We start from the raw sequence: 27,805 nt of genomic DNA, 5'->3' as shown, positions 1-27,805 counted from the left end.
GCCGTAGAACGCAGTGCCTGGGAGGGGAAGGCCTGGAACGGGGAGGCCGGGCGGCCGCGTCCGACTGCGAACTCCACACTTCACCGGGACGCTCTCCGCCGACTGAGCCCGCAGCCGCAGCCGCTCCAGCACGCCGGGGAGCAGCCTCCACGTGTACTCGGGAACTGCTGGGAATCCCTTCAACGCCTTCTACCTGAAGGCGCGGGAGAGTAGGGAAAGGGAAGGAGCATTTCCAGCAAGGGCTGTGCGCATTTCCAGCAGGGGCTGTGTGCATTTCCAGCAGGGGCTGTGTGACTTCGGGCAAGTCCTCACCCTCTCAGAGCCTAATTATTTGTTTCAAAAAAAAATAAATAAAATAAAATGGAGCCGGGCACATCTCTGCCCGGCTCCATCCCACCCACCCATCTTCCTCCCTCAAAGCCAGGGGACAGTGTGTACTGGCCTTGAGGCTATGATGAATGTGGGCCAGGATTTGGGAATAGAACAGTGAGGTTTGGAAAGGAGAACATCAGCATCTTTCCGTCCTCCCTCCCATCTTGGTTAATGCCAGTGAATCTGGGCTGTTTGCCCCCAGGCTCTCTTCTGGGGCCTCAGTGGGAGTGGGGAGAAAAGACTGAGACATCAGAAATGATCTGAGTCTTCACTCTGTGACACAAGGAGCAATTTCCCCCGGTTTTCAACTAAATGTGCTTTTCAATGCTGAAAAAGTGCCCTTTGCACTCCCCCAATCCAACAGACCTCTCCCCGGTTCCCCTTCCTGCCTTGATAGAGGAACCCTGCCTTCAGATAGGTTCGAATCCCACCAGAGTGGGGCGGTGGCCAGAGCGCCAGAAATCTCTTCTGTAAGGTTGAGGAGAATTGAGCTCCCTTCTCATAGAGCAATTCAGAGCTAAATGTGTGAGCAAAACCAGGTTACAATGGCTCTTTCCTGGCCTGCCATAAATGTTAGCTATTATTGCACCTCAAATGCTAACAGATTTGTGAGCCTAAAATACTCACATTGCTCTCTTGGTGGCTGTGTAGACATAAGAAGGACTCTTCTAAAATATTAATGCAAAATGCTGGGGAGAGAAGGAAACAGGAGGCCTTGGGTTAGAAGCGGGAGCCTCTGTAGGCTGCCTGGGCTCTTAGAAGGGAAAGGAATGGGTGGAGGCACCACAGAGCCAGCCAGCAGCTTTGAGGGACATTAGATGTCCTGTCGGAAATAGGGGGAGAGAAGTTAAATTTTGTCTTTCCTGAGCAGTCAGGAGAAAGATGGGGTTGGCAGCAGAATGGAACAAAGCTGAGAGAGGACCCAGAGGAGGAGTTGCTCCCATCCCACCGCCAAAGACCTCTGTCGGCACCTGAGGCCTGGACGCCTTCTCTCTGTCACCCTTTCTCTCCTTGCTGCCTGCATTGCTGCCAAACCCTGCAGGCGCAGTGCCTCCGAAATGGACACAAGAAAATCAGCCTGTATTATCCACTGTCCACCCCAAAATGAAAAGATCCACTTCCCCCTCCCCTCTGATAAACATTCAAGAAGAAAGCAATGCAATCAGAAATATTATTTTAATGTTATTTGTATTACATCCACAATTGAAATTTTTTTCTAAAAAGAAAAGGAGAATAATGTATTCTTTTCACTCCATTAGCCCTTGCAGACATTAATGCCACAGTTTCTAATGCTCAGACTTTTCTCCTTCCATTTAGGAGAAACGGCCCCAGGCAAAGAAAAAGGTTGCCTGGACTGATGTGGGGAGCCTCCTATGCAAATAGGTGTAGTTAACAGATGTGAAGAGATTAAGTGACACCTAAAGTCCCAGGTTCCTGGCTGAGATGTTTGGGCCATGGGTTTCGATTATCAAGATACACCATAGGCTCTACACGATCGGCCCTGGGGTCAGCATTCTGAATTCAAAGATGGGGCTTTTGCTCAAGACCTGAACCCACCTGGTACTAAATCTCAATTTTCTCCCTTGTTTAAAAAAGGGGGCAGTTTTAAAAATCCCTGCTCTGTTGAACCCACTAATGAGGCTCCAGAAAGTCAAGAACGATGGGCAGAAACGCTTTTCAGGCCTCAGACTGCGCAGCCAATTGCACGAATGTCCTCGGGGTACCCCATTGTTGAGGGCATTCAGTGGGACTTCCAGGTTGCCATGGTGACCAGGAAATTCAAGGTCCTTGCGGAAACAATCATCAGGAACTTTTCCACTGGAAACTTCGGTCAGTTGCTCGCCACAGAGAGCCTCTGTCAGTTGTTTCACCCTAGTATGTTTTGGGTGTGATTTGGGAGAGGGAGCAAGGTGTCTGGGGTCCCTGCTTCCGGACCCTTCTGTTAGGATGTCACCAAAGGCCAGAAACCGAGCACCAGGGAGCCACAGAAGACTGGCTGGAGAGGAAGAAAAATTAGAGGTCTCGACCAAGCAATTGTTTCAGTGACAGATCCTTCCAGATTGGGGTTTGGCCTCCCTCATCACCCACACCCCCACCTACCTCCCTTCACCTCCTCAAGGTCATTACTAGAGTTTTCACTCACAGTTCCAAGTGGGGTGGCGGCCTCCACTCCCACCCATGTATACCAGAGCTCTGTAGCTGAGACCTGCAGTGTCCTCTGTCAAGAAAGTCTCTCCCCAAAAGAGAGGCCTGAAGGATGTAGAGATTAGCTGTCCTGATTAAGCTGGTGATTTCAGAGTCTCTTGACAACAGCATTTCAGGTTCTCTTGACCCAGCTAGGCCCAAGTCCGAAAGCCTGGTCAGACCTTAGGAATTTTGTAAAATAATGGCCTGGATGATTTTGGCCATTGCTTGAATATTGCCTGAATTGTTGGTTTGATTTGGAGGACATCGAGATGAGTTTTCATAAAGAGGGTAATTATGATTACAATTGCTATCTCCTTTGTTTTCTTTGCCGCTACAAATTCTGGATTTCTGCAGCATAGACTTGGAGACAGACCCATACTGCTTCTCCTTAAATAAAGTGCTTTATGAAACTTCAGATCGAATTCTCTCCAGTGGGGATGGCTTGCTCTGTGAGGCCTGGCTGTTTGGAAAGAGGCCCGCGGGCAGCCAGAACTGGAGTCGAAGTTTCATCTCTGGTTTTGACTCTGGCCCTTTGAGCGAGCTTAACACGTGTGGATTTAATTTCCCTTTCTTTCTTGCTTCCTTTTCTTTTCCCCCACCCCCACCTTGTGAGGGAACAAGAAAAATAGTCTGCTCTGTCGACAGCACGACACTGTTCCGTTTGCCAAAGAAAATTTGTCTTTCCAGAGTCCCAGAGAGCAGTGGGTTCCTATGTTTCCAACGAGCCCTTCAATTGAGGGAGGAGGTACCCAGACAGGCCCCCCACCTTCACCCCAGACCTAGACATATTAGTTCGAGTCTCTCTCTTGCAGGGTTACAGACCTGGAATGCCGTATGTTTCTTCCCCCTACCCCAAACATTTTGGGAGACCTATCAGTGGGTTTTGACCTGCAGGATGGTTGAAGTTGTTAGGCTCAGCGTGACCCTGGGGGTACTCCATGGTCTCCCAGATGGGACCCTCACCTTTCTAGGCTGGGCACTTCCCAAATTGGAGGAGATAAGAACAGTGGCACCCTTGTGTCCAAGCACCACTTGCTTCCACTTTTCTGCTCTTTGAAGTGTGTAAATTTTTAGCATTGGGATCCTTCTCAGCTGGACCTCGAAATGATATCCCCTCTTCCAGTTGTCATTTCATTACCCTGAACAGGAAAAACAAAAAACAAAAACAAAGAAAAACCCAACCACCACCACCACAACAAAAAACCCTCACCCTCCAAACTTGGAGAGTAAAGAGGATGATTATCATCTAAAGCACACGAAGCAACACTAACATGAATGAGGAGAGCAGCAATAATAATTCTTGGTGGAAATATTAGAGGAGAGTATTGGATACTCAAAAATCACAATAATAACAGCCAGTATTCTTCCCACATACTTCCGGTCAAAAGTGGGGAAACCAGAAACCGAATAAAACATTGGGAAGAGACATACTGTGTTCCTGGAAAAAATATAACAGAGCCAGATTTAACTGGGTGAGAGGGAAAGTGACCCCCTTGAGAAACCAGGGAATGTCTCACCCTCAGACCAACCCTTTCTTTTGCAAATTGAATTGGTCAAAGTTTAGTTTTTTCATCATTTCTATTGTTATAATTCTTATTCATTTTTCCAGCCCCGTCCACACTTCTATTTTTCACCACCCCCACGCCCCCAAGTTGCCACCGGGTCAGGTGGGGACATATCGGGAAATAAATAGAAGGGGATGCATTTTAAAACAAGTTCTCTTTTCAGAGGAAAACAATGGGTAGTGTTGGAAGTGTCTTTCTTAAAAACGGAAGGAGAAAGTGAAGAAAAAAATTATCAACAGCAATGGGTCCCTTTGGTTTTGGTTTTGACTTTTTAAAGAGGAACCTCTGCTGTCCTGTTGCAGTATTAAAATCAGGGCAGGAATTTTGCAAAATGAGAAAAATAAACTTCGGGAGAAAACCCAGCTGGGAGCAGCTTCGGGAAAGCGACAGTTCTCCGAAAGGAGGAAGGGAGGATGCGCGCTGTAGCCGGCTCCGGAGTTTACTGCCCGAACGATTAGGGAAAAGAACGAGGATTCTCAAATCTAGTTGCGATCTCTCGTCTCTCCTTTATTCTGTTCGTGGTGCGGGCTTCGGAGCCTCTGGGAAAGCCAGTCTGTGAAGCTGGACTTGCAGAATCCTTTGAATGCCGGTCCAGGTGGCTGCAGGGCCCGCGGTCCGGGATGCCAGAGAAAGGAACGACACGGAAAAGACGCTACGCTCGGAGTTTCGCCTTTTCCTTGCAGCCCTGGCGGGGCCTAGGCCTCGGTTTCCGGCCCACCTCGGCTCAGAAGTCAAGTAGGAACTCATCTCGTCGAACTAGGGTTTGGGAGAAGGATTTCGGGTTGCGTTCTTGGCATCTGGGAGCAAACATCAGCCTTGGATTTGGGGACATATCGTTATTAACAACTTGGGAAACGAAAGCGAAGCTCGGGGCAGCCACTGCAGCCTGGCTGAGAGAAAGGACGCGGGTTGTGCTCTCTGGAAGAAAGGGGTCTGCTGCCCAGCTGGCCTGGGAGCTTGCGGCCGGCGCTGGAAGCTGCCCGCTCTCCCCTCGAGGCCTGACCTTGGCTCCCGCCGCAGCTCTGCCGGCCGACTGCCTCCCTGCACATTTTGCTGCCGTTCCAGTCCTGACAGGACCGGGCCTGGAGCCAGGCCATGCTTCGGAAAGCCCTGGGGGTTGGGGACGCGCAAAACCCAGAATCGAACCCCGAAGCTGGGGGCAAGCCCAGATTCAGACGTCCAGCTCCCTCGGGACCCCTTGTCGGAGAACTTACCCTTCCGGAAGGCCCGACGCTCTCCGGCTCTGTGCTGGGCCGGCCTAGCTCTTCTCTCGGCGCCACCAGGGGCGTCTACGCGGTACGTTTTGCAACTCAACCTAGTGGGTTTCCAGCGGTGCGCAAAAGTTTGCGCGCATCCACCACTGCGCTGCCTAGAAATTGTGCCCATTGATCAGACTAAAAATAATAGTCGTCGTGATTACAAAACAAAATAGAGTGCCTCGTGCCTCGGCGGGCCCTTGTGCAATAATTATTCTCTACAGAAATCATCTCTCTCCACTCCCACCCCTACTCTACCACCCACTCGCACCCCGCCCCTGCAGGGCCACTCTGGGACGAATTGCATTCTTGGACCTTTCTCTCAGCAAGGCACATTACGGAGAACTCCCTCTGTCTCGTGTCCCCTCCACGACAACCCAGTAATTATTTCTATGCAAGTCTGCAAGAGGGCACTGAGTTATCGCATCCCAAGCCTAACCAGCTAGAGCGGCGCCTCGATATTCATTTGCCAAGAGCTCCTCCGCGGGGGATTTAAAAAATAATAATAATAAGGATCCCATGCCTTATGCAAGAGACCTCAGTCCCCCGGAACAACTCGATTTCCTTCCAATAGAGGTCTGAGGTGGACTCCCACCTTCCTTCGTGAAGAGTTCCCTCCTCTCCCCCTTCCTAAGAAAGTCGATCTTGGCTCTATTTGTGTCTTATGTTCATCACCCTCATTTCTCCGTAGAAAGCCAGGTTGGTTTATGTCTTTATTTATTCCCGGGGCCGAGATGTCCGGGACTTGTGGCTGCGCAGACCCGGCACTGATAGGCGAAGACGGAGAGAAATTAACCTCCCGCCGCTGCCCCCCAGCCAAACGTGACAGCGCGCGGGCCGGTTGCGTGACTCGTGACGTCTCCAAGTCCTATAGGTGCAGCGGCTGGTGAGATAGTCGCTATCGCCTGGTTGCCTCTTTATTTTACTGGGGTATGCCTGGTAATAAACAGTAATATTTAATTTGTCGGAGACCACAAACCAACTTTGAGCTGGGAGGTTCGTGCTCTTCTTGATAGACGTCGGAAGAAGACCTGGCCTAAAGAGGTCTCTTCTGGTGGTCCTTTTCAAAGTCTTCACCTGAGCCCTCCTCTCCAGCGAGGCGCACTCCTGGCTTTTGCGCCACAAAGAAGAGGTGGGATAGTTGGAGGTGAGTTTCGCCCTGGAGGACTAAAGGGGGAAATAGGTTTCTCTTTGCACTTGGCCATCCTTGGCTTTTCACCCCGTCTTGGTCTTGCTGAATCTTCTCTTGCTGTGCTGCTACTTTTCATGAACGAAATAAGAATGTCTTCGTGTGTCACCTGGCGAGAATGGATTCTCTCGAAAGGTTTGAAAATCCCTATTTTGCTTGGTGGCCCAGACCATCTGTGCTCAATGAACTAGGCAAATCTGGCTGGGCTATTACCTGGGAGAGTCCAGATTTTTCCTCTCTGGAGGGGCCTGAAGATTATTTATGGGAATTAATTTTATCCCCAAATATCTGAGAACTTAAAGGGATTGGGAAGGTCTTTCTGGATTTCCCTTTCCCTCTACCGGAGATGTAGCGGTTCAGCCTCCTTCCGATGCCATGTTTGTTTTTTTGTGTCTTTGGCCTAGGGTCACCTTGTTAGCAAGCCCAAAGGCCTCCAAGCTGACTTGGATGGTGAGGGTGTTTTCACAAATAAATAAATCGCCTGGGCAAAGATCTGTTTGCAAACAAACCTGGAAGGAGGAGTGAGCACTATAGCTAAGGAGGGCTGGCTTTCTCCCTGGTTGCCCCACATTTAGGGTTGGAGATTCTCCACTTTGGCATTTTGCAGCAATGGCCTGGCCTGGGATTTTAGCAGGGCAGTCACAGAGGGTTACACAGCTGCTGATCTCGGGGCATTTCTCCTCCCTCCATCCCTTTCTCCAGACCTTGACTTGCAGGCCCAAGTCTCTTATCAGAACCCTAGAAAAATCAGTATGATGGGGGTACAGGAGGTAAGGATGGGAAACAGAACAGGACTCCTGACATTTACTCCAAGCACCAATATTCGGTGTCCCAATCTGGGTCTGCTCAGACTGAGACCTACTGACTGTGTTTATGCTTTTATTGACCTCTTCAACTCACCCTAAAAAAAAAAAAAAATACATTTCAGAGAGGGGAAGGGCAAAGAGAGGAGACCAGTGGAGATGAAAACCCTAGCCAGTCCCCAGTGACTGTTTGATTATTTTAATAAAACTGGGCACTGCCTTGTGTACACCTGGAGCAGGGGAGGTCTGGTGGCCCCACTGGGTGGGGGGCGGGGGCCCGCAGCGATTTCTTAGCATCTTTGATCTCGGCCCCCGTCCCAATGCACCTTCACCCTGCCTTCACCCTAGAGTCGTTGAGAGTAGGGGTGATGAGTAGGGGGTGGAGGGGAGATGTCAGGAAGGCGAGCGCCGGCCAGGCGGGGTCAGGCAGCTCTCCTTCTCGAGGTCAGCGTTGGAGAGAATGTCTGCAAGGCTGCGGAGGCCCGCGGTGTGTTTGTGTGTGTGCGTCCAGACTCGGTTCTCTGCACCGCCAGCGTCACTGAGATTACTTCCCGGTTAGAAGCCGACCGCGTTTGAAATGATTTGTGCAGGAGTTTTTGCAACCACCGCTTGCTCAGAGAAGCAGAGATGGATGGAGGTTGGGAAAAGGGTAGAGAGGAGGGAGTTATTGCAGGTCTGGGTTGAGAGTCGTATTGTGATTTGAGTGTTCGGGAAATCTAGTGGAAAAGTTGGGGGGGGGGTGGGGAAGGGAGGACGGGAGGGTGGGAGGGAGAGAGAAGGGGGAGGGCGACAGAGTGCAGTGGGAGCTAGTTGGATAGGCGATTTCAGTACTTTGTGAGCATCGAGGCAACCCAACGTCACTGTGCTCAGCTGAGTTGACTTGTATTTCAGAGAGAGAGAGAGAGAGAGAGACTGACTCTTACCTCGAATTCGGGAACTTTAATCCTGAAAGCTGCGCTCAGAAAGGACTTCGACCATTCACTGGGCTCCAAGCTTTCCCTCCCTGGGGCTGTAAAGGAGGAGCGGGGCACTGAGATTATATGGTTGCCGGTGCTCTTGGAGGCTATTTTGTGTTCTTTGGCGCTTGCCAACTGGGAAGTATTTAGGGAGAGCAAGCGCACAGCGGAGGAGGTGTGTGTTGGAGGTGGGCAGTCGCCGCGGAGGCTCCAGCGGTAGGTGCGCCCTAGTAGGCAGCAGTAGCCGCTATTCTGAGTAAGCAGTAAACCCCGCATAAACCCCGGAGCCACCATGCCTGCTCCCCCGCCTCGCCGCCGGCTTCCCTGCTAGGAGCAGCAGAGGATGTGGTGAATGCACCGGCTTCACCGAACGAGGTAACCGTCCCGGCAGATGGCCCGGGAGGCTCAGGAGGGAGCTCGCCGGCCGAGTCGGCTGGGGCGGCGGGAATGGCGGATTCCAGCCCGGCTTTGCATTCTGCAGAGCGCAGCTTGCAGAGATTTTGCGCGGCTCGGAGCTCCCCGGCGAATGGAGTCCGGGAGGCCGCCGCGGCTGGCGGAGCGGCATTGAGGTTTGCAGAAGCACGGCCTGGTTCTGTCAAACCACATCTTGTTCGCCTCCGCCAGCCCGGAGCTCCCTGGGACCCTGGCGAGGGCGCGGGGTAGGATTCTCCCCGCGGCCGGCAGTGAATGGGAGCGCGTGTGGGGGCGCCAGCCCTGCTTTCTTTTGTTGTGAGTGGGCTGCGGGGCTCCAGTCGCCGCCTCCCTGAAGCCCCGAGAACGAGGCGAAGAAAGCTGCTTGCAAGTCAGGCCTCAGAAGCTGTCCTCCACGGCCCCATTTCTAGATCTCTGGCCGCTGCAGATCAGGGTGGGATCTGGCCCCTTGCTTAAGCAGCTGCTAAGGTTTTGGGGGACCATCGCTTGTGCCCGCTTCCCAAAGCCTTTCCGTTCTAGGGGGAATTCCTACTTGAGTATAGAAGAGATTGGAAGGAGATCAGAGAGCAGGAGACAGGCTCATCGGGCTTGAACAGCTCTGCGGCAGTTATTTTGTGTGTTCTAACCTCATACGCCTGCAAACCCGGGCCGTTCTATGCATTGCGGGGACCCGGGCCGCAGATTCAATGTCTCCAGCCTAGGACTTATCCGAGAATGATTTTGTCCTCGCCAGTCCGGAGCCTGAGCCTGCAGTTTTAGCAAGCCAGGCCTGGCTGAAGTTCAGAGAAACCCCTTTCGGCCTGGTCACTCCACAAAATGCCCGCCATCCCTCGCCCGGCATCAGAGCGCTGGTGGCGGGCACCCAGTGATGAGCCTCCCTTGGAACCGCTGCACGGTGGCTTTCTTCATCCAGTCTTCTGTTTGGCTACTTTTTATCTTTTAACGAATCTTGCTTAAGGTTGGGGTAAAGAAAAGGACTTTTAATTTTAAAGGACTTTTAATTTTAAGGCCTGTAACTGATAAAAGATGTATATGAATTCTCTTTTGAACCTAGTCTCAATCTGTACAACATTCCCCTTCTGTGTTTTTGTTTTTGCAAGAGGCGGGTTATTTCAGACATTTTTGCCTGCTGCAGAAAACGATGCCTCTTGTGAGGTTTAATAAAAAGAGTTTCGACGGCATCTTGTAATTTGGCGAAGAAAGAAATTCTCTAAAGGACACTGGGTTTTTGTTTTGTTTTGTTTTTGGTTCCTACCTAGTGGCTTCCAAAAATACCCACGCCTTATCTTTATTGGCTCTTCCAGAAGTCCAGACAAATTTGACGGGCAGCTTGCTTATCACGGAGCGCCTGCGCAGGGGAGATGCGGGCCTCGCCTCCTCCGGGTCTGACGCGAGTCTTTTGCAAGAGATTGCGCCTGCTCATAAAGTAATAGTAATACTACCAGGAATACTAGTAATAGTAATAATTCTAGGGTCTTCTGCAGTCACCTTCAGCTGGGAACGGAGGTGCTGGTAGCTGGAAACTGGGGGCCAAACTGCTCCCTCCTGTCACTAAAATTGTGCTCTCCAACCTTTCTCTCGTTCTCTCTCTCTCCTCCCCACCCCCATCTCCCCCTGCTTCTTGTCCTCAGAGCAGAACCTTGCGCGGGCACAGGGCCCCGGGCGCACCATGGCCGACGCAGACGAGGGCTTTGGCCTGGCGCACACGCCTCTGGAGCCTGACGCAAAAGACCTGCCCTGCGATTCGAAACCCGAGAGCGCGCTCGGGGCCCCCAGCAAGTCCCCGTCGTCCCCGCAGGCCGCCTTCACCCAGCAGGTAAGGAGACCTCGCGCTTCGGGTCCCTTTGCAGAGATCAAAGTCAGAGTCTGGCTTCCCTGCTCGGCTCCTCTTGCGGGGACAGAACAAAAACAAAATAAAAAAAAAAACCCAAAACGAACCCAACGACTATAATCATCCCTTTTCCTTTTTATTCCCACTCAATTCCACCTTTCTCTGCCCTGTCTCCCCAAATACTAGCGTATTGCCATCTACTTTATTGTGACGGTTATCTTTACGGCCAAAGGATTTTTGAAATCTATTTAAATTGTTCGAGAAATCTCAATTATCCGGCTGTTTGGGGTCATCTAACATGGCCTAGATAATTCCTTTCCCTCTGCACTATGTGTAGAATCGGCCCCCAGCATCTTAATAAGGGCCAGGTCAGCGGCCGATTCAGGCCGGCATGAGCGATGGCTTGACCCCTTTTCTGATCTTCCGTAGCCTTCGCCTCCTCCTGCCTCCTCCTGCCTCCTCCGCGCCTCCGCCTAGACCCGCGCGCCGCACCATTTGTCTTGCGGTCGGGGCCTGGCTGGCTGGCGCGCCATCACCGGCCGCTGGGAGCGCACAGGTCTCTGCCCGGAGGGCACCGGGAGCCTCGGGTTCGCCAGGCTACAACCTGGGCCCAGGCAGAGGGAGGAGCCTCACCTTGCGCTCTGCGCCCAAAACCCGGGACGCACTGGGCACTCAAGTCGGCCCCTCAGTAGATCCCGGTGATTTTTAAATAAGGTGTCACATGGGGTGAAACGGGGTGACGACCAGAAGAGACACTTGCACATGGCTAAAACCCTGCCTTGGGATTTCGATCCCTTCCTGGCTTTCCCCGGCTTCTCTCTTTGGCCTTTAAGTTTCAGGAAAACGTGTGTATATTTGTAGAGAAGCAGAGAGCGTGAACACAGTTTAGGAAACTTACAGATTTTTTTTTCTTTTAAGGAAAAGCAACCCCACTTTTTAGACTGTTGTAAATTATTCCAAAATGAAGAGTTTGTGTGTGTGTGTATGTGTGTGTGTACATATGTATGTATGTGTATATATATATATTTGCATCGGTTCTGTAAATTTAGTTTTAGCTGAAAGCCAAAATGTTAAATGGCATCAGGCGTGTCCTATAATCAAAATAGCTGGATGTGAATGGAACTACTTGTAGGGAGAGCCTGGAAGATTTGTTAATACAGATATTTAGGATTAATTATCCTTCTGGACTGTAAGAACATATGATAATACAAACATTTTTAGGTTTCAAAATTCATGTATGTTCAGGTTTGCACTCACCATGGCCGAGAATAAGCAAGTATTTGCACATCTGTATGTTTGATGTGTGGGCATCTGAGTGTCTACATGAGAATATTCTGAGTGGTTTTCTAGATTAGGTTTCTAGTTTTTCTAGATTAGGTTTTTTTGGTCTGTTTTTGTTTGTTTGTTTGTTTGTTTGTCCCCCCCCCCACCCCATATCTCAGGTGAAGTGGATTGAAATTGGCTCTGGGTTTTTTTTTTGGTTTGTTTGTTTGGTTGGTTTTTGCTTATTCCAGTCCTCCTCAGTGACATTCCGGAGCACCCTGATGGTGAGTGATCATTCCATAGCCTTGTGCTGGTGGCATTAGAAGGAGACAATACAGCACTGTGGGTTCAAGTCGTTGTTGCAAACCTCAGGGATTCAGCCTACATAGGGATTCCTGGGCAGAGGCTGTTGGGTGCTCCAGATAATTCTGCAGTGGGCTGAGGCCACTTTTTACCCTCTGAGACCACAGGCTCCAGCGGGAAGGAGGAGCAGTCTCCGTGTTTTGGGGGAGTTTGGGGAAGAAATGCCCACTACTGCCAGGGCTTGTCAGTGTGACTTTTTTCTCCTTCTTGCAGGGCATGGAGGGAATCAAAGTGTTTCTCCATGAAAGAGAACTGTGGCTGAAATTCCACGAAGTGGGCACGGAAATGATCATAACCAAGGCTGGAAGGTGAGATGGTTAGTTGTGTAGAGAGAGGGACGCGAGGAGAAATTGTGGGAGAGGTGAAGAAGAAAAAGTGGCTTCGAAGAGAAGAGGGAAGGAAAGGGGCAAAAGGAGAGGGAACACAGAGAAAGAAGAGAAAGGAGAGGAGAGGAGAGGAGAGAGAGAGAGACAGAAAGAGAGAGAGAAAGATAGATCCTGGTTAAAGAGGCACAGGGAGATTCCTCCATTGATCTCTCCTAGGATGGAGGAAATACTCCAGAAGTTCAAGCCCAGAAACTGGGCATTTCTCCCACCTCACATATAGAAAGAATAAAGAGCTTGGGAGGCCGTGGTATCTGGATTCGTAATGAGGGAAAGAGAGAAGAGGGAAAGGAAAAAACAGAAAACAGAGACCCAGAGAAGACAGAGTCTAGAAGGTCTTTGGGTTTCAGGGATCTTAGACTTTATCTTTACTCCCACCCTCATTCCCACCCTCCCTGACCTTGGAGTGGCTCCAGGGTCCCACCCGATTGTCAAACTCTGAATCGTTGAATGTATTCGCTACCTCTTTCATTGTTTATAGAAAGCAGGCGAAGCCTTTGAAACTGAACCGGGGCTCGGCCGGGCTCTATATACAGACACCGATAAACAAGGCAGCTTCGCCAAGACACTCGCCCCGGAGTTCCCCTTAAAAGCTCGCAGAGTTTTAGCTAGAAACGCTAGACTTCTGGGGGAGGAGGAAGGAGAGTGGTGCAGCTCTGTATGTTAGTGTGAGTGTGTGAGCGTGTGCACGCGCGCGCCCAGGCCTGGGGACGTCCTGACCACATCCCTACCCGTGCTGGACGGGTCTTCCGCGTCCCGCAAAGCAAAAAAGCCAGAGGATGCCCCGAGCAGGCGTGTGGAGCAGGCGACCTGTAGGCCCAAGCCACCGACTGTGTGAAAGGGGAGGGTGGAGCCGCCTTTCCAGACGCCCCCCGCCCCCGTTCTCCAGCCGAAGCCTCCCTCAATAAACTGACAACAGTGACATTTATTATTATTTAAAATTAAACAAAGTCTGCTCCCCGCTCGGCCCAAGGCCTGAGTGAACTAGGAGGCGCGTTCTGTTTATATCAACGAACTGCAGTCCTCTTCCTATTCCCCCAGGAAGGAAAGACACATCCGAGTCCCTCTTTCCCCCCGAGCCTGAGCCGTGAGGATTTAACTATAAAAGGCCTGCGAAGTCCTCTGCGCCTCCGCCTCCGGGCGCGCTCGCTCAGGCTGATAAACACTGAGAGGCTTTGGCTCCGAGGCTCGGAGGGAGAGGCCTCCATTCGACCCTTCCCGCCATCGCTGAGTGAGCCGAGATCGGCCAACTTGTCTTTTCGCCCCGGGCCAGCCTTGAGAATCTTCGCTTTCTGGGGCATGCTCCTCAGAAGGTGGAGGGAAATTTGGAGTGCGCCAGGGCGCAGAAAGGCAGCAGAGACGGCACAGCTCCGGGCCATCGGCTTGATAACGACTGGATCTTAGTTCAGGCCTCAGCTTTTTCTGAAACCAGATCTGGAAGGGTCTGGAATTTCTTTGCTGAAGGCCAAGGAATTTCGACTCTCCAAGGAAGAGTGCCAGGCGCCTTGGAGAAGTTGTGGGGGCATTCAGGAATAAACTCCTGCTACAGACCCATGTCAGAGGTCATTAACCGAGTTATACTGGGAACCGCGGCTTTCCCCCTCCTCCAGGGGCAGAGGGCCAAAGCCAGGTCGGGAAGCCTGTGCGCACCCACGCGTGTGCATCTCTGGGGCGCACACACCTTGTGTACACGTGACACCTTAGCACCGCGAGGATCGGCGGAAGCACCTGGTTAGACAGATCCTCTAGGATCAGCGCCTAGCTTTGTACCTAATAAGCCTCCTCTCCCCACAAATATTAATAGTAGGTGTCTGGCTCTGAAAAGGGCGGCTAGCAAGAGTTGAAATGGAGGTCCCTTTGAAGCATCTTCAAAACCCGTTCTCTAGAGGCGCATGCGTCCTGGTTTGTTTTCAGCTTAGGATACCTACAGTTGCCCTCCTGCTGTTACCTCCTCCCTTCGCCTTTCTCCTCCCTAAAACTTCAAGGGAAACCCGGCATGGATCTTGCGGAGAGCGGAACGGGGCTAGTTTCCGCTTCCACGTTTCTCCAGGAATTGCTTTTTCCCTTAAAATGGATGGAGGCTGCCTTAAAATACCGGCATTAATTCCCGCCCCCCTCTCTCCCTCCGTCCCTCTCTCTTAGGCGGATGTTTCCCAGTTACAAAGTGAAGGTGACGGGCCTTAATCCCAAAACGAAGTACATTCTTCTCATGGACATTGTACCTGCCGACGATCACAGATACAAATTCGCAGATAATAAATGGTAGGCACTGGGGTGGCAGGTGGAGCGGGGAGAGAGAAAAGTGGAACCTTCTCCCGAAAAGTTGAAAAGTTGAATCAGTGAATTTTTTTTTTTTTTTAGTTCCTACTGTGTGCTAAAGGCGTCTGTTCGCCTATCCCATTGCTTTTTACTAACCATTCTCAGACGAAGAAACTACAACAATTAGCTCCGGTTTTCCAGATGAGAAAACGGAGGCTCAGAGGAAGTGAGGTGCCTGTGTCTATCGCTGCACCCACAGGTTGTGGATTTTTACAAAGCGTATTGTTACCAAGTGCTGGAGGTATTTCTGGGGGCATAAAACCATTTACAGTTATTTTTTATGAGTTACCTGCTTTGAACATGCATTTTTATGAAATTGCAAAATCGGCTCGTGGTATTCTAGTTAAGCAGTTAGGAGAGGCCCATTTCTTGGGTAGAATTGTTCCCATGGCTGCCAGCAGTGCAGGGGCCTGACGATGAAACCCCTGTTGAAAGCCCTCAAGGAATTTTCAAGGCTTTTTGCACGTCCAGACCTCCAGAACCCACCACTTGTTTGTGGGATCCCACTTGTTGTGGGATGTAAGAAGAAAGGGCTGGGCCAGGGGCTTGCCTGGACGCAGGCACAAAGTATTCTGGGGCAGCTGGGATTGCAGATACCTAAGGGAGACGGGAGAGCCTCCAGATTATTCCCAGCTACTACTCAACAACCCTCACCTGGTGCGTGAACTGAATGAAGCACGCTTCGGTGCAGTGCGCTACCTCCAGACTCTGAGCCAGGCCTCTAGTACACCTCTCCTTCGTCTAGGTCTGTGACGGGCAAAGCTGAGCCCGCCATGCCCGGCCGCCTCTACGTGCACCCAGACTCCCCCGCCACCGGGGCTCATTGGATGAGGCAGCTCGTCTCCTTCCAGAAACTCAAGCTCACCAACAACCACCTGGACCCATTTGGGCATGTGAGTACCGTGGCCTGGATTCCCCGCCTTGTCTCCCTCTTGTCCTCTTTCCCTTCTCACTGGGTTTCTCTCGCTTCTTGGCTGTGTGTGCCTACATTTCTCCTTTTCTTTCCTCCATTTTCCCCCATTTCGTCGCTTTCTGCCTCTACCTTCTTGATCTGGACTTCCTTCCTCTTCCTTTTCCTCCCCTCCGTCTCAATTCTTCTTTCATTCCTTTCTCTTCTTTCACCTTCTCACTCACTTTCCCTTTGCTTTCTTTTTCTTCCTACTACTTCATCCTCTGTCTCCACTACTCTCCTACACAGATATCTGCCCCTCTGCAGTCCTCCCTGTGATCCACACTCCCCAGATCTGGGTCTGTCGTTCCTTGGTGGCTGGAGATACGGCCCCCGGCTCACCTGGTCTGGGGCTACATCCTTGCCGCTAGGGCCCAACCCCTCCCCCTTTGCCTAGGGATGAAGGAATGATTGAAGCTGCTCATTCCAGGCCTGGAGAGTCTGTGAATTCGATCTGTGGTTAGGAGTGGAGGGCTGTGTTTCAGTCTTGCAGAAAATACGGACCCCCTAGCCCAGTGGATACCCAGTATAGACTGAACAGAGGCTGGACCGCAATGAAAGCCATATACCTTCCCTCCCCACTTCCCAGCCTGCCTTAATTTTGGTATGTTCCAGGGGAGAGGGAGAGCCCAGCTCACCTGCCCCCTCTTTTCCAGATGGGAAAACTGCCCCCTCTTTTCCAGAGGAGAACTATGGTGCCAGTGCCACTTTTTAGCTTGATACTCCTGGGGAGATCTGTTTTTTCCAACAACCAGCTTTCTCCCTTTCCACACTGGGCCCAGAGCAGGCGAACGTAAACCAGGGTCCTAAACTTGGAGTCTGGATTGGACCCAAGAGAGGGGACTGGTGAATTTCCTGAAACTGAATGCAGGGTATTGAATGTGCAGCTTGCCCACCACCCAAAAGAATGTGTAGGTTTTAGTGGATTCTTAGTAGGGTCATCACCCCTCTTCCCCAAAGAAAAACAAAACACAAAACACTGATTTTTGAAAAAATGTCCCCAAATCTCATCGTAGAAGATAATCAAGAACAGAACACGGATTCTGTATTCACGTTTAGAACTTTTAGCTGGATGATTCTGCCATACAAGTGGGTACATTCGTCTTAGGGCATTTGATTCTCACGGCAGCCTAGGGGGAGGACGGAGAAGCATAGCTTTTGCACAGGAGAGTCCAGGGGACGGGGGTAACTTGCCAAGGTCCTACAGCTTGTATTTGGGAGCAGAGATTTGCGGCTAGGTCTCTCTAATTACAAAAGGAGTTCCCTGTCCTGGAAGGTTGTAGCTTCAAAGAGGAGCAACAGATAGGCCCATGGTCGCCGATTTCAGGGAAAGGAAGGGGCTGGGAGGGAATGAATTTGGTCAAGGGGGCGGGGAGGATGGTTTATGAAGGTCCAAACGAGAAATCTGCTCCTTTGAGGCCTTGGGGCTGAAGCACTGAAGTCCCCAGGATCTGGGATGGGAAGAGGATCTCAGGGGTCCCCACTGATGGGTAAATGCAGCTCTCAGCAGGTGGGTGGAGAGGAAAAAGAATCACTCTCTGTGCAGCCTGCTTGGAGGGCTCGGAAGGCATTCCCAGGCAAATGCAGAGCCACTCTGTTAAACCCAGGTGTTTTGCCCACGAGTCCTTCTTGCTGGGCTTCCCAGGAGGTGCTCTGTAAATTCAGCTTGCGTAGGCATTGGCTGACCCGCCCTGGCTGTGTATCTGCCAGTCCCCAGCAGATGCCTTATCAGCACCAGGGGAAACCGGGACCATTTCTAAAGGTTCCACATGCATCTGTGGGCTGGCTCCTTCTGGAGGATGGGACCCTTAGGTAGGGTCCTGCGTGGTAAGGCCTTGACGCTGGGAAGTGGGACGGTTTCCCAGGCTCATTTCAGCTCCTAGCTTTTTCTCTGCTCCTCTGGAGTGCCTTTGGGGTCTCTCCAGGGCGGATGCCTGCGGAAGGTGCAAAACTCCACCACCAAATTCCTGGCATCCCTGCCAGCTTCAGGACCTTCCCTGCGGGGGAGAGGGGCTCGGAGCTGCTCAGAACTGCCTAGAAGCCAGGCATTCCCACCCCAAACTCCGGACTTTTAATTCAGAGCCGGCCTAATGAAATTAGGAGCCATTAGATCGCCCTCTCGCTGATGTCTCCACACTGTCCCCAGCCGTCAAAGCAATTTGGCTAAGCCGGGCCGATGGCCCCGCCGGCCGGGGACTGTGGCGGCCAGCGGGGCCCCGCTGCGTCTCTCTGTCGCCACGCCGCCCCGGTCGGCGTCGCTATCGGCCGGGGAGGCGGCCGGGCTACGGCGGCCGGAGATTAGAGCCGCGCGGCCCGGGGTCGGGCAGCCGCGGGGCCGGCGAGTTCCTCGTCCCTCCCCCGCCCCCGGCCGCGGTTCCCCTCCCCCAACTACCTCCACCCGCTCCAGGTCGGGCTGCGGGGTTGGTCCAAGAATCTTGCCCCAGGGTCATCAATGCAAATAATCAAAGTCACTGAGACAACCTCCTCAGCTCCCGGGAAAAAGCAGGCCAGACTTTCAGGCTGTTAAACGCGGCGATTCGCACGTTCCGTGGGGATGTATCAGAGCGTTTTGGTAAATGCTAGCGTCATCAGAACAACAAACCCAATTTTATTGGTGAGGATGCTCATCTGTGACTAGCCCTGGCTCCAGCAAGAACGTGCAGCCTGGAAGTCCTCCTCCTCCTCCTCTTCCTAATGATAATGGTGGTTGTAAAAATAACAGCACAACTACAGCAGTTAGGACCCCTCTTGTCCCTGGGAGCACCCCTAAATATGGGGAAGATAGGAAGTAGAAAGAGAATATTCCGGAAAAAGCAGATGTAGCCGTTCTGTCTGGGGCCAAGCGTGGAGATAATTCTGGTTGTGGATCCTGAAACGTGATAAAGCTGGAGAAAGGGAGTTTCCAAGGCAACCAGCCCCTTCTTTGAGGGGTGTGGGGGGTGCTTCCTCCCCATACCTTATGAGCCGACATCCTTGGAGGGCAGATCACCCGCAACCCCCAAATATCTTTTCACGAACTCTGCTTTGCTTGTTCTCCAAACAAAGGCCCCAGATTTGAGGTCTGATCACCCACCCTAAGCCTCAGAAAAATGCTGTGCAGCGAACTGGTGATTTTTTAAATTTATTTCAGTTTTCCAAACACTTGGTATCTTCTCTTGCATCCCTTAGAGATTTGGGGAGTGGGGGTTATTTTTATGTTTGTTATTTGTTTGTCCCGGTGCCCCCATACCGCCTGTCAATCCAAAAGTGCCATTCAGGCTTCCCTCCAGACGCGGATTCCTCGATCCAGACTTGCTCAGCTCCCGTTGGGGGTGGGAAGTACCCTATGCAGGGAGTTAATTTATTAAGCAAACTTTATTAAGAATTCTGATTTACTGCTCTGTATGCCTTGGGCAGATTCCTGGAATATTACCCTGGCTTTTTCGGTTGGAAATTGTTATTTTTGAAATGTTTCTTTTTAATGAAATCCCTGGCCCCTTTTCAAAACAGAAGAAAAATATCTATTTTTCGAGAGCCGATATAACAAGGCGAATTTAGAGGGCGGGGAGCAGGGTTTTATCTGGAGACAAAGGGAGTTTTGATTTTCTTACAATCTCATTTTCTTTATTATTTTTAGATTATTCTAAATTCCATGCACAAATACCAGCCTAGATTACACATCGTGAAAGCGGATGAAAATAATGGATTTGGCTCAAAAAATACAGCGTTCTGCACTCACGTCTTTCCTGAGACTGCGTTTATAGCAGTGACTTCCTACCAGAACCACAAGGTAAGCCTGAAGCCCAGGAACCAGTGCCTGGGGCTGTCTGCTCTTTTGCATGACTCTGCAAGGGTTTCCTGCTGGAACTTTGCTTCTCTGAATGGCAGCAGTCACCAACCTCGACCCCAGGGTGCTGGGGTGGGGACAAAGCTGCAGCCTAAGGGTTTCAGCTGTTTTTACTACATCCACGGGCCGGGCATGACAGTCACAACCACACATATGCACCCACACCAGTTAGAAACAAACTTATCAAACCATAGAAGGGCCACACACTCAAATGCCACGAGAAGGCATCCCACTATCTTATGAAATGTCTAGTGGGAAGAAAGGTTGCTTAATGGCTCTGGTGCTGCCATTTCATTTCTGGGGCAACCGTTTCTGCTGGGGTCAGTTTTCTCCTGTCTGCCTTTTTAATTTTTTTCACTCCGAGACAGGGTCTCACTCTGTCACCCAGGCTGGAGTGCAGTGGCACAATCATGGCTCACTGCAGCCTTGCCTCAGCCTCTGGAGTAGCTGGGACTATAGGCACACACCATCATTATGCCCAGCCAATTTTTAACTTTTGTTTTTTGTAAAGACGGGGTCTCGCTATGTTGCCAGGACTGGTCTTGAACTCCTGGCCTCAAGCGATCCTCCCACATTGGTCTTCCAAAGTGTTGGTATTACAGGCATGAGCCACTGCGCCCAATTTTGCCAACCAACTGGCAACAGAGCAAGTGGCAAAGTTGCTGGGATCCTTAGGATTGGACTTTCCTGATGCTTCCCTGATTGTTTCAGAAATCACTGACTCCAGACCACATTCTTGAGCAAGGTTTGCCTTGTTAAAATGAAAATAGAGCAACCTGAGCCACCAGCAGCTTGGGATAACACTCCCAAGCTGGACTTAGACAAGAGCCTGCGGAACCACAGCTTGGTGAGGGGAGGCACACCTGCATTGCTTGGGAGAAGGTGGCTGCAGTTTGGTGTAGGGGTGGGATGCTGCTGGATGGATTGTGTGAAAGTCAGACCCCATGAGGTTCAAAATCCAGGCGCTGGTTTCAGCATTTCAAAGCTTGACAATGACTTTGGAGCAGGCTGCCTATAGCGGCAGGTTGGAGGGTGGGGGAGGATCTTCTCTTTTTCCTCAGGAGAAAGCTTGTCTCGACTTGTCAGGATTCACCTCTCTTCCTTAGATACCCGAGTGCATGTGGATTTGTTTTATTGTGGGTGGCAGGAGGGATTTAATGTTTCCTAAGCCTTGGTATGAAAAGTTCTAGAATCTGGAGAGGCGAGCAATAGGTGCTGGGGGAGGGCCCCCTGCCCTTGTGTGGTTGTAGACTGTTAGGAGTATTAAGCAGTGATTTGGGCTTAGAAGGCTGTGGAAGGGCAAGGTGGGAGGGGGGTCCATAGGGGATCTGTGAGGGCAGGTCACCTAGATGGATGTGGAGATGGTGTGCCCCTCCCTTTTCTTAGCTACTGTCCCCACCAGCAAGGCTGGGGTGGAGGGGGAACTGCAGGAGCTGCGGACTGGACAGGAGAGGCTGGAGAAGGGTGAGAGGAAGGCTTAGCACCCCAGATCCTCCCGTCACCCCTCAAAGGTCATTCCAGTGCAGGCTGGCTTGGCAGAGAATACCCCAACTGAGGCCGGGACTGTTCCAAAATGCTGTGGGTAATCTCCAAATCCAGATTGTCTGTGAACAGGCCAAGCTGTGATAGACAGTCCTTTCCAGGCCACATAGCCTGTCTGGGAACCCAGGTCGAGAGAGAGCTTCCTGCCCTCAGAAAGAAAACTCATTCCCCTCAAAACACCATTCCTTTTTAAATGGGTAGGAGGATTTTTCTGAGTATCCTTCCACTTGTTGAACCAGAAAGAGCAAAACTGAGGGTCAAATGCCCTGAAAGATGCAAAACTATTTCAGGCCAATTTGAGTCTGGCTCCTTGAAACCTGTTTCCCTCAGTGGTTGCTGTAAACCTGTGTTTAGGTTTGTGGTGACGGTCACAGAAAAAAAAATAGCAATAAGGAAGCTCAGTTCTTCCTATATATGTATATACTTACATGCTCTCAGACCAGACAGGGGTCCAAAAATATATCAGATCTTTCCCCCCTCTACCCCAAGAAAGCCCAAGTTCATACAGGAGGATAGGAAAGGGTAGACATATAAAAGTCACCTGCTTAAAAACCCATCTGAGTGCTCAGGTCCTTTGGAAGAAACACCCTAAATTCTGTGTAGTTATGGTCTTAAGACTCATCAGGTGTGGATAGATGTGGGCAAACTCACTCCCTCTCTCCTTCTCTCTGTTGACAGCCTTATTGAGGCATAATTGTCATCTAATAAACTGCCACATATGAAATAGACAACTAGATAAGCTTCATGTGTATATATATGTATACCTGTGAAACTGTCACTGCAACCATTTGTGAATATGCCCAACACACTTTACATAGCTATTTAAAAAATTTCTTCCCCAATGCACATATTTAGTGATTGATGTGCATGAATGCCTGCCTGCCCAATAGGGTGTGTATGTGTGATTTTTTTTTTTTTTTTTTTTTTTTTAGCACAATCCAGGGAATCGTGTGTCTGAATGCTCACAGGTCTAAGAATGTGTGTCTCCAAATATGCATTTGGATATATGCGTATTTCACGGCCACACTAAGTGTTCACACACAATAATTGCTTTTTTTTCTGTATTGATTGAGTCAGGGAGCCCAGTTGAGCAGTGCATAAAGTTCTGTTTAGCCAGCCTGACAGATTCCTTGACATCCAGGAGAGAAATTTCATGGGAGACAACTTTCTGTTACCCTCCCCCACTTCTTACTTTAAAGCACCAAAGACACCTATTTTCTTTTTCAGGAGCAAATCCAAAACTGTGCACTTTCCCAGTCAAGTGCAGGGCCCCTGCAAACATTTCCCACATGGATATATGATGTGTGATTTAAATAAGCGGGCCAGGGTTGCATGTGATTTGTGGACTCAGTCTTGCTACTTTATTGTCCCACCTGGACTGGGTGTTGAGACTTCTGACTTCATGCGTAGAAGCCAGCTGAGCTCACCATTGCATAGGGTTAAGGTGGAGGACTGTGGAGGCTGACTGCTCAGGTTCAAACCTATCTAACTTTGGGCAAATGACTTAACTCCATTTCCCCACCTGTAAAATGGGGATAATAAGAGAACTCACCTCATAGGGTTGTTGTGAGGATTCAATGAGATAATTCCCAGCAAGTGTGTCATGTGGGACCTGGCAGAGAGCTAGCACAGAGCATTAGCAATGGTTGATGGACCATTGATTGACTACTTAGCAGATCAGTTTATTAACAGGGCGACTCCATCCAAAACACAGACTTCGGAAAACTCTTTGTTTACTCATTCTAACTTCCTGGCTAGTTTAGAATCTGAAAGACTGGGAATTTAAATAAGTTCTTATTCCTGTGGTTGAAAAACAACTGCATATTTTAGTCTTTGTGGTTTAGTTGGCTCATTCCCTGATCATGTCATCAATTCAAGGACTATTTGTCTAGCGTTTCGCCTTGGATAAATGAGCAGGGAAAAGAAAAGCAATGCATGTGATTAAATTGCCAAGACAATTTGGAAAAATAAGGGCCACCGTTTTTATGGTCAAAGGGCCCAGTGCCTTAGGAATGATCTGTCTCTATTTGGATGTAGGTACCAGGTGGAGGTAGGTATGATACAGGGTTCATTTCTTAGGCTGCAATCACATACCCATACACCACTGGGCCTCTAATGACGAGACACATTTCCTCAGCCCAGCTGTGATCTCGGGCTGGATTTGGGACTTATTTCCCCAGATGGTTGACAGCTTGAAAAAGATATTTAAAAACTCAAATCTTCCCCAGCGACGTTCATTCTGTGAAACACGTTTTTGTAAAGTTTTCACTGCAGTTGTCAGCAGCTCCCAGGGCAATCCCTAGAAATATTTAGGTGTTAAAAAAAGGTCACGTGGGCATTTCATTTCCCTGTTCTTGCAACAATGGCTGTGTATGCAAGCAATGTCTATCCCCAGATATTAACTTAACTTTGCCATTAAAAGGCATTTTCCTCCTGCTTAAATCATTGTGTAAGGAGTCTATATTTATGAGGTATGAGGTTTCTGGTTCGGACCAGGAAATGAACCCTTAATAGAGAGACATAATTAAGATTTTTGGTCCTCGTGAGGGTTTTAAAAAATTTTTTTCAAAAGCAAGAATTCACAACAATTATTCTCATTAATTTTTACAACCTCTGTCTCAGTTGGAGCTGGTATTTATGTTTGTTTTTCCCCCACTCCCAAATCTCTCCCGGATATCCGGTTTTATGTTGATTTTGAAGGGAGTACATTTGCATGGTGAATAGAAGTCAGTTTCAGTGAAGCTTTTTGGTGGAACCGGGAAATTCCACCAAATTCCAGGTGTATCAGTTTGTGTGCCCATGATCTAACACACAGCATATTAGGAAGAGAATTTTATAAACATGGTTATAGTATGTAAGTGGACAGATATTTTGACCTGCAGACAATGTATGTTGTATGTTGACATTTCTCAAGGGTAATTCTTAGGTCATATAGGCATCTATAATCAGTTTCCAAAAGAAGTTATGTGTAAAGATCAACATACCTAAGTGAATATATAAGAAATTGTGCTTATCCTATGCAATCATATTTTTGCAAGCTATGATGGTAAGTGCAAGATTAGGTAATAGCCAATCTGAGGTGCAAGGAATGGATTTGAGCAAAAGGTTTTTGCTGATAACATAAAATTCACCATTTTCTTCTTTCCTTGGGGCAATTTTTTGTTCTGAGTTCTTGGTGGAGCAAGGACACATGGACTGAGCACTAATTCTCATGCTCAGATCCGCACTAAATTCTGGTGTCACAGCCTCACCATCTTCAACATTTACTTCTGAGACTGCGGTGGGGCAGGCTGGGAAGTGGGAGGAAAAGATGTCCTTCATCCGCTTTTAAATGATCTATTTCTCCTTAACTTTTTGCAAGTCCATTAAAAGATGATTTATGGTCAACTGGGTGAAATTTCATTGTGATAAAGGCTGAGTGAGAAAGAAAAGCCCCATTAGGTGTTGGGTTTTTAGACTCTTAAAATACAAGTGAATACAGGAGTACACATCTTAAGATGACTTTCCGAAAGGATTTTATAGATTTTTCTACTCATTCAGAAGAGTCAAGAAAAAATCTGAGGCCAAGCGTGGTGGCTCATGCCTGTAATCCCAGCACTTTGGGAGGCCAAGGTGAGTGGATCATTTGAGGCCAGGAGTTCAAGAGCAGCCTGGCCAACATGGTGAAACCCTGTCTGTACTAAAATACAAAAATTAGCCAGGTGTGGTGGTGGGCACCTGTCATCTCAGCTACTGGGGAGGCTGAGGCAGGAGAATCACTTGAACCTGGGAGGCGGAGTTTGCAGTAAGCCAAGATCGTGCCACTGCACCCCAGCCTGGGCAACAGAGTGAGACTCCGTTTCAAAAAATAAAAAATAAATAAAAAATCTGAAAGCTACAGGAATAGACACAGTTAAACAAAAATGGGCTGGGTGTGGTGGCTCACACCTGGAATCCTAACAATTTGGGAGGCCAAGAGCTGGAGGATTGCTTGCGCCCAGGAGTTCAAGACAAGCCTGGGCAACATAGTGAGACTCTGTCTCTCCGAAAACCTAAAAAAAAAAAAAAAGGTTGGGGGAGGGAGAATGTGTACATACACACACACACACACACACACACACACACACACACACACGGATACTTTAAAAATATTTTAAAATAGACTTTAGGGTAGGAATAGTGGCTCATGCCTATAATCTCAGCACTTTGGAAGGCCAAGGTGGGAGGATCACTCCAGCTTGGGAGGTCAATGCTGTAGTGAGCTATGATCACTCCACTGCACTCCAGCCTGGGTAACAGAGTGAGACCCTATCTCAAAATAAATAAATAAATAATTTAAAAAAATACTTGGCTCAGCTGGGCATGGTGGCTCACGCCTGTAATCCCAGCAGTTTGGGAGGCTGAGGCAGGCAGATCACCTGAGATCAGGAGTTTGAGACCAGCCTGGCCAACATGTTAAAACCCCGTCTCTGCTAAAACTACAAAAATTACTCGGGCGTGGTGGCAGGCACATGTAATCCCAACTACTTGGGAGGCTGAGACATGAGAATTGCTTGAACCAGGAGGTGGAGGTTGCAGTGAGCCGAGATCGTGCCAGTGCACTCCAGCCTGAGTGACAGAGTGAGACTCCGTCTCAAACAACAACAACAACAAAAAACCTGGCTGGGAACAGTGGCTCAGCCTGTAATCCCTGTACTTTGGGAGGCCAAGGCAGGAGGATTGCTTGAGCTCAGGAGTTCCAGACCAGCCTGGACAACATGGCAAAACCTCATCTCAACTGAAACTAAAAATAAAAATAAAAAAATTAGCCCAGCGTGGTGGTGCATGTCCGTGGTCCCAGCTGCTCGGGATGCCGAGGCAGGAGGATTGCATTAGCCCAGGAGTTTGAGGCTGCAGTGAGCTATGTTCGCACGGCAGCACTCCAGCCTGGGTGATAGATTGAGACCCCATATCCAAACAAAACCAAAAGGCTTCATTTTTTAGAGCAGTTTTAGGTTCACAGCAAAGTTGTGCAGAACATACCAAGATTTCCCCTATAGCTTCTCCCCACCACATGCACAGCCACCCCCACCACGGACATCCTGCACCAGAGTGGAACATTTATTGCAGTTGATGAGCCTACATTGACACATCATCATCACCCAGAGTCCATAGTTCACCTTAGGGCCCACTCTTGGTGTTGTACATTCCATGGGTTTGGACAAATGCATAATGACGTGTACCTGCCTTTATAGTATCATAGGGAGTAGTTTCACAACCCTAAAAATCCTCTGGGCTCTGCCTATTCATCCCTCCCTTTTTCCAACCTGTGGCCACCACTGACCTTTTAACTGACTCCACAGTTTTGCTTTCTCTAGAGTGTTGTATAGTTGGAATCATATATCTTAAAATATTAATTGTATGTATATTTTTTGTGGTGAATACACATAGGTACACATACATATAATAATTTTATTTTCAATAATTTTGGGGTTAGAGGTAAACCTCATAGGTTATCTCTTCCAGAAGGCAGAATAGGTAAGAATTCCTCTCTTCAAATGAAGAAATTAGAGGGTACATTCATTTATCAAGCACAGTTTCTCAAATCTGTAACTATACTACTGGGAAAGACTTGAGATGATGTTTAGGGATACTTGAATATGATGAAATCACAGAGAAAGTGTTTTTTTTGTTTTTGTTTTTGTTGTTGTTTTTTTTGAGATGGAATTTTGCTCTGTTGCCCAAGCTAGAGTACAGTGGTGTGATCTCGGCTCACTGCAATCTCTGCCTCCTGGGTTCAAGTGATTCACCTGCCTTAGCCTCTGGAGTAGCTGGGATTATAGGAGCCTGCCATCATACCAGCCTATTTTTTTTTTAATTTTGTATTTTTTGTAGAGATAGGGTTTTACCACGTTGGCCAGGCTGGTCTTGAACTTCTGATCTCAAGTTATCCACCCACCTTGGCTTCCCAAAGTGCTGGGATTAGAGGCATGAGCCACCATGCCTGGCTGAAAGTTGTTCTTTTTAAAATTATCTTTCTAGTCTTCTGTTAGAGAGGGAGTCTCAGTTCAGTACTAGTTTGTGTTAACTAGTTCTCTAAAAGTGTCTAATTCGTACTTGCAACAAAGAGAAGGCAAGATTTGGATACGAGTAAAGACAATTTCATATATTTGTTTTCTTCTTATTGAGTAGCAAGTGATTCTAGTTTGTCATACAAAGTGATATCATATTTGTGTGAAATAAATGTAAATTAAAAGTGGTTTGATTTAAATAAAAATATTAAGCCAGTGTACAGGTGCTGTATAGATATGGCAATAATAGTGAATTAAAACCCTGAATGACTGAAGTTTGAGTCATGTTGCTCTCATGTCTATAACATGATTCTCTATGTTCTCTATGAAAATTCAGTTCACATGCAATGTTCAGGAAATACTTCTAGCAAACTCCGTATGGTTGCATTCTGTCACCTGGGTCTGCTACTGTGCATTCACACTAATATAATGCGTTGATGGATTAAATTAAAGTTCTGGGCCTGGAACCAAAACGTGCAAAAAGACCTTGTTCTGTAACTATGCCTTGTATGTTGCAACACAGATTTCCAAGACAGAAAC

General features: G+C 49.1%; 2 protein-coding genes across 7 annotated transcripts in view; one reads left to right on the top strand and one right to left on the bottom strand.

The window, feature by feature from the left end:
• Positions 1–1,529: 1,529 nt before the first annotated feature.
• On the bottom strand, positions 1,530–5,589 carry LOC134759534 (uncharacterized). 4 transcript variants are annotated; one of them, XR_010135827.1, is made up of 3 exons: positions 5,339–5,454; positions 3,523–4,880; positions 1,530–2,622 (listed from the first exon to the last, which is right to left on the bottom strand). XR_010135827.1 is itself a non-coding variant. In XM_063712261.1 (2 exons), the coding sequence occupies exons 1-2, from the start codon at positions 5,508–5,510 to the stop codon at positions 1,860–1,862; spliced, it is 681 nt and encodes a 226-aa protein (XP_063568331.1). In that variant the 5' UTR covers positions 5,511–5,589; the 3' UTR covers positions 1,530–1,859. The 4 variants fall into 4 exon arrangements, 1 of the variants encoding a protein (XP_063568331.1); XR_010135828.1 differs by having other exon boundaries at positions 1,530–2,368; XR_010135829.1 differs by having other exon boundaries at positions 1,530–4,880; positions 5,339–5,417.
• Positions 4,566–27,805, top strand: part of TBX5 (T-box transcription factor 5) — a 55,586-nt gene continuing 32,346 nt past the window's right edge. Inside the window, exons 1-6 of one of the 3 annotated variants that reach the window (XM_063712259.1) lie at positions 4,566–6,527; positions 10,392–10,576; positions 12,431–12,525; positions 14,743–14,862; positions 15,665–15,812; positions 19,485–19,637. In XM_063712259.1, coding sequence (XP_063568329.1) covers positions 10,430–10,576; positions 12,431–12,525; positions 14,743–14,862; positions 15,665–15,812; positions 19,485–19,637 — 663 coding nt within the window. In that variant the 5' untranslated portion in view covers positions 4,566–6,527; positions 10,392–10,429. Of the gene's footprint in view, positions 6,528–7,807; positions 8,704–10,080; positions 10,187–10,391; positions 10,577–12,430; positions 12,526–14,742; positions 14,863–15,664; positions 15,813–19,484; positions 19,638–27,805 lie in introns of those variants that run through there. The other 2 variants (XM_002823797.6, XM_063712260.1) reach the window with 2 other exon arrangements.

The sequence above is a fragment of the Pongo abelii genome, chromosome 10 (genome assembly GCF_028885655.2).
Source record: "Pongo abelii isolate AG06213 chromosome 10, NHGRI_mPonAbe1-v2.0_pri, whole genome shotgun sequence".
NCBI classification, from domain to species: domain Eukaryota; kingdom Metazoa; phylum Chordata; class Mammalia; order Primates; family Hominidae; genus Pongo; species Pongo abelii.
Note: the sequence above shows the minus strand (reverse complement) of the source record. Positions and strands in the feature narration are given on the sequence as shown.

What these genes read in the sequence shown, in the direction of transcription:
- LOC134759534 (XM_063712261.1), bottom strand. Translation starts at nt 5,510, where the DNA reads ATGGGCACAATTTCTAGGCAGCGCAGTGGTGGATGCGCGCAAACTTTT. An exon ending in GCGTCGGGCCTTCCGGAAGG is followed by an intron (nt 2,369 to 5,338) that starts GTAAGTTCTCCG and finishes CTTCCTCTCCAG; the next exon opens with CCAGTCTTCTGTGGCTCCCT.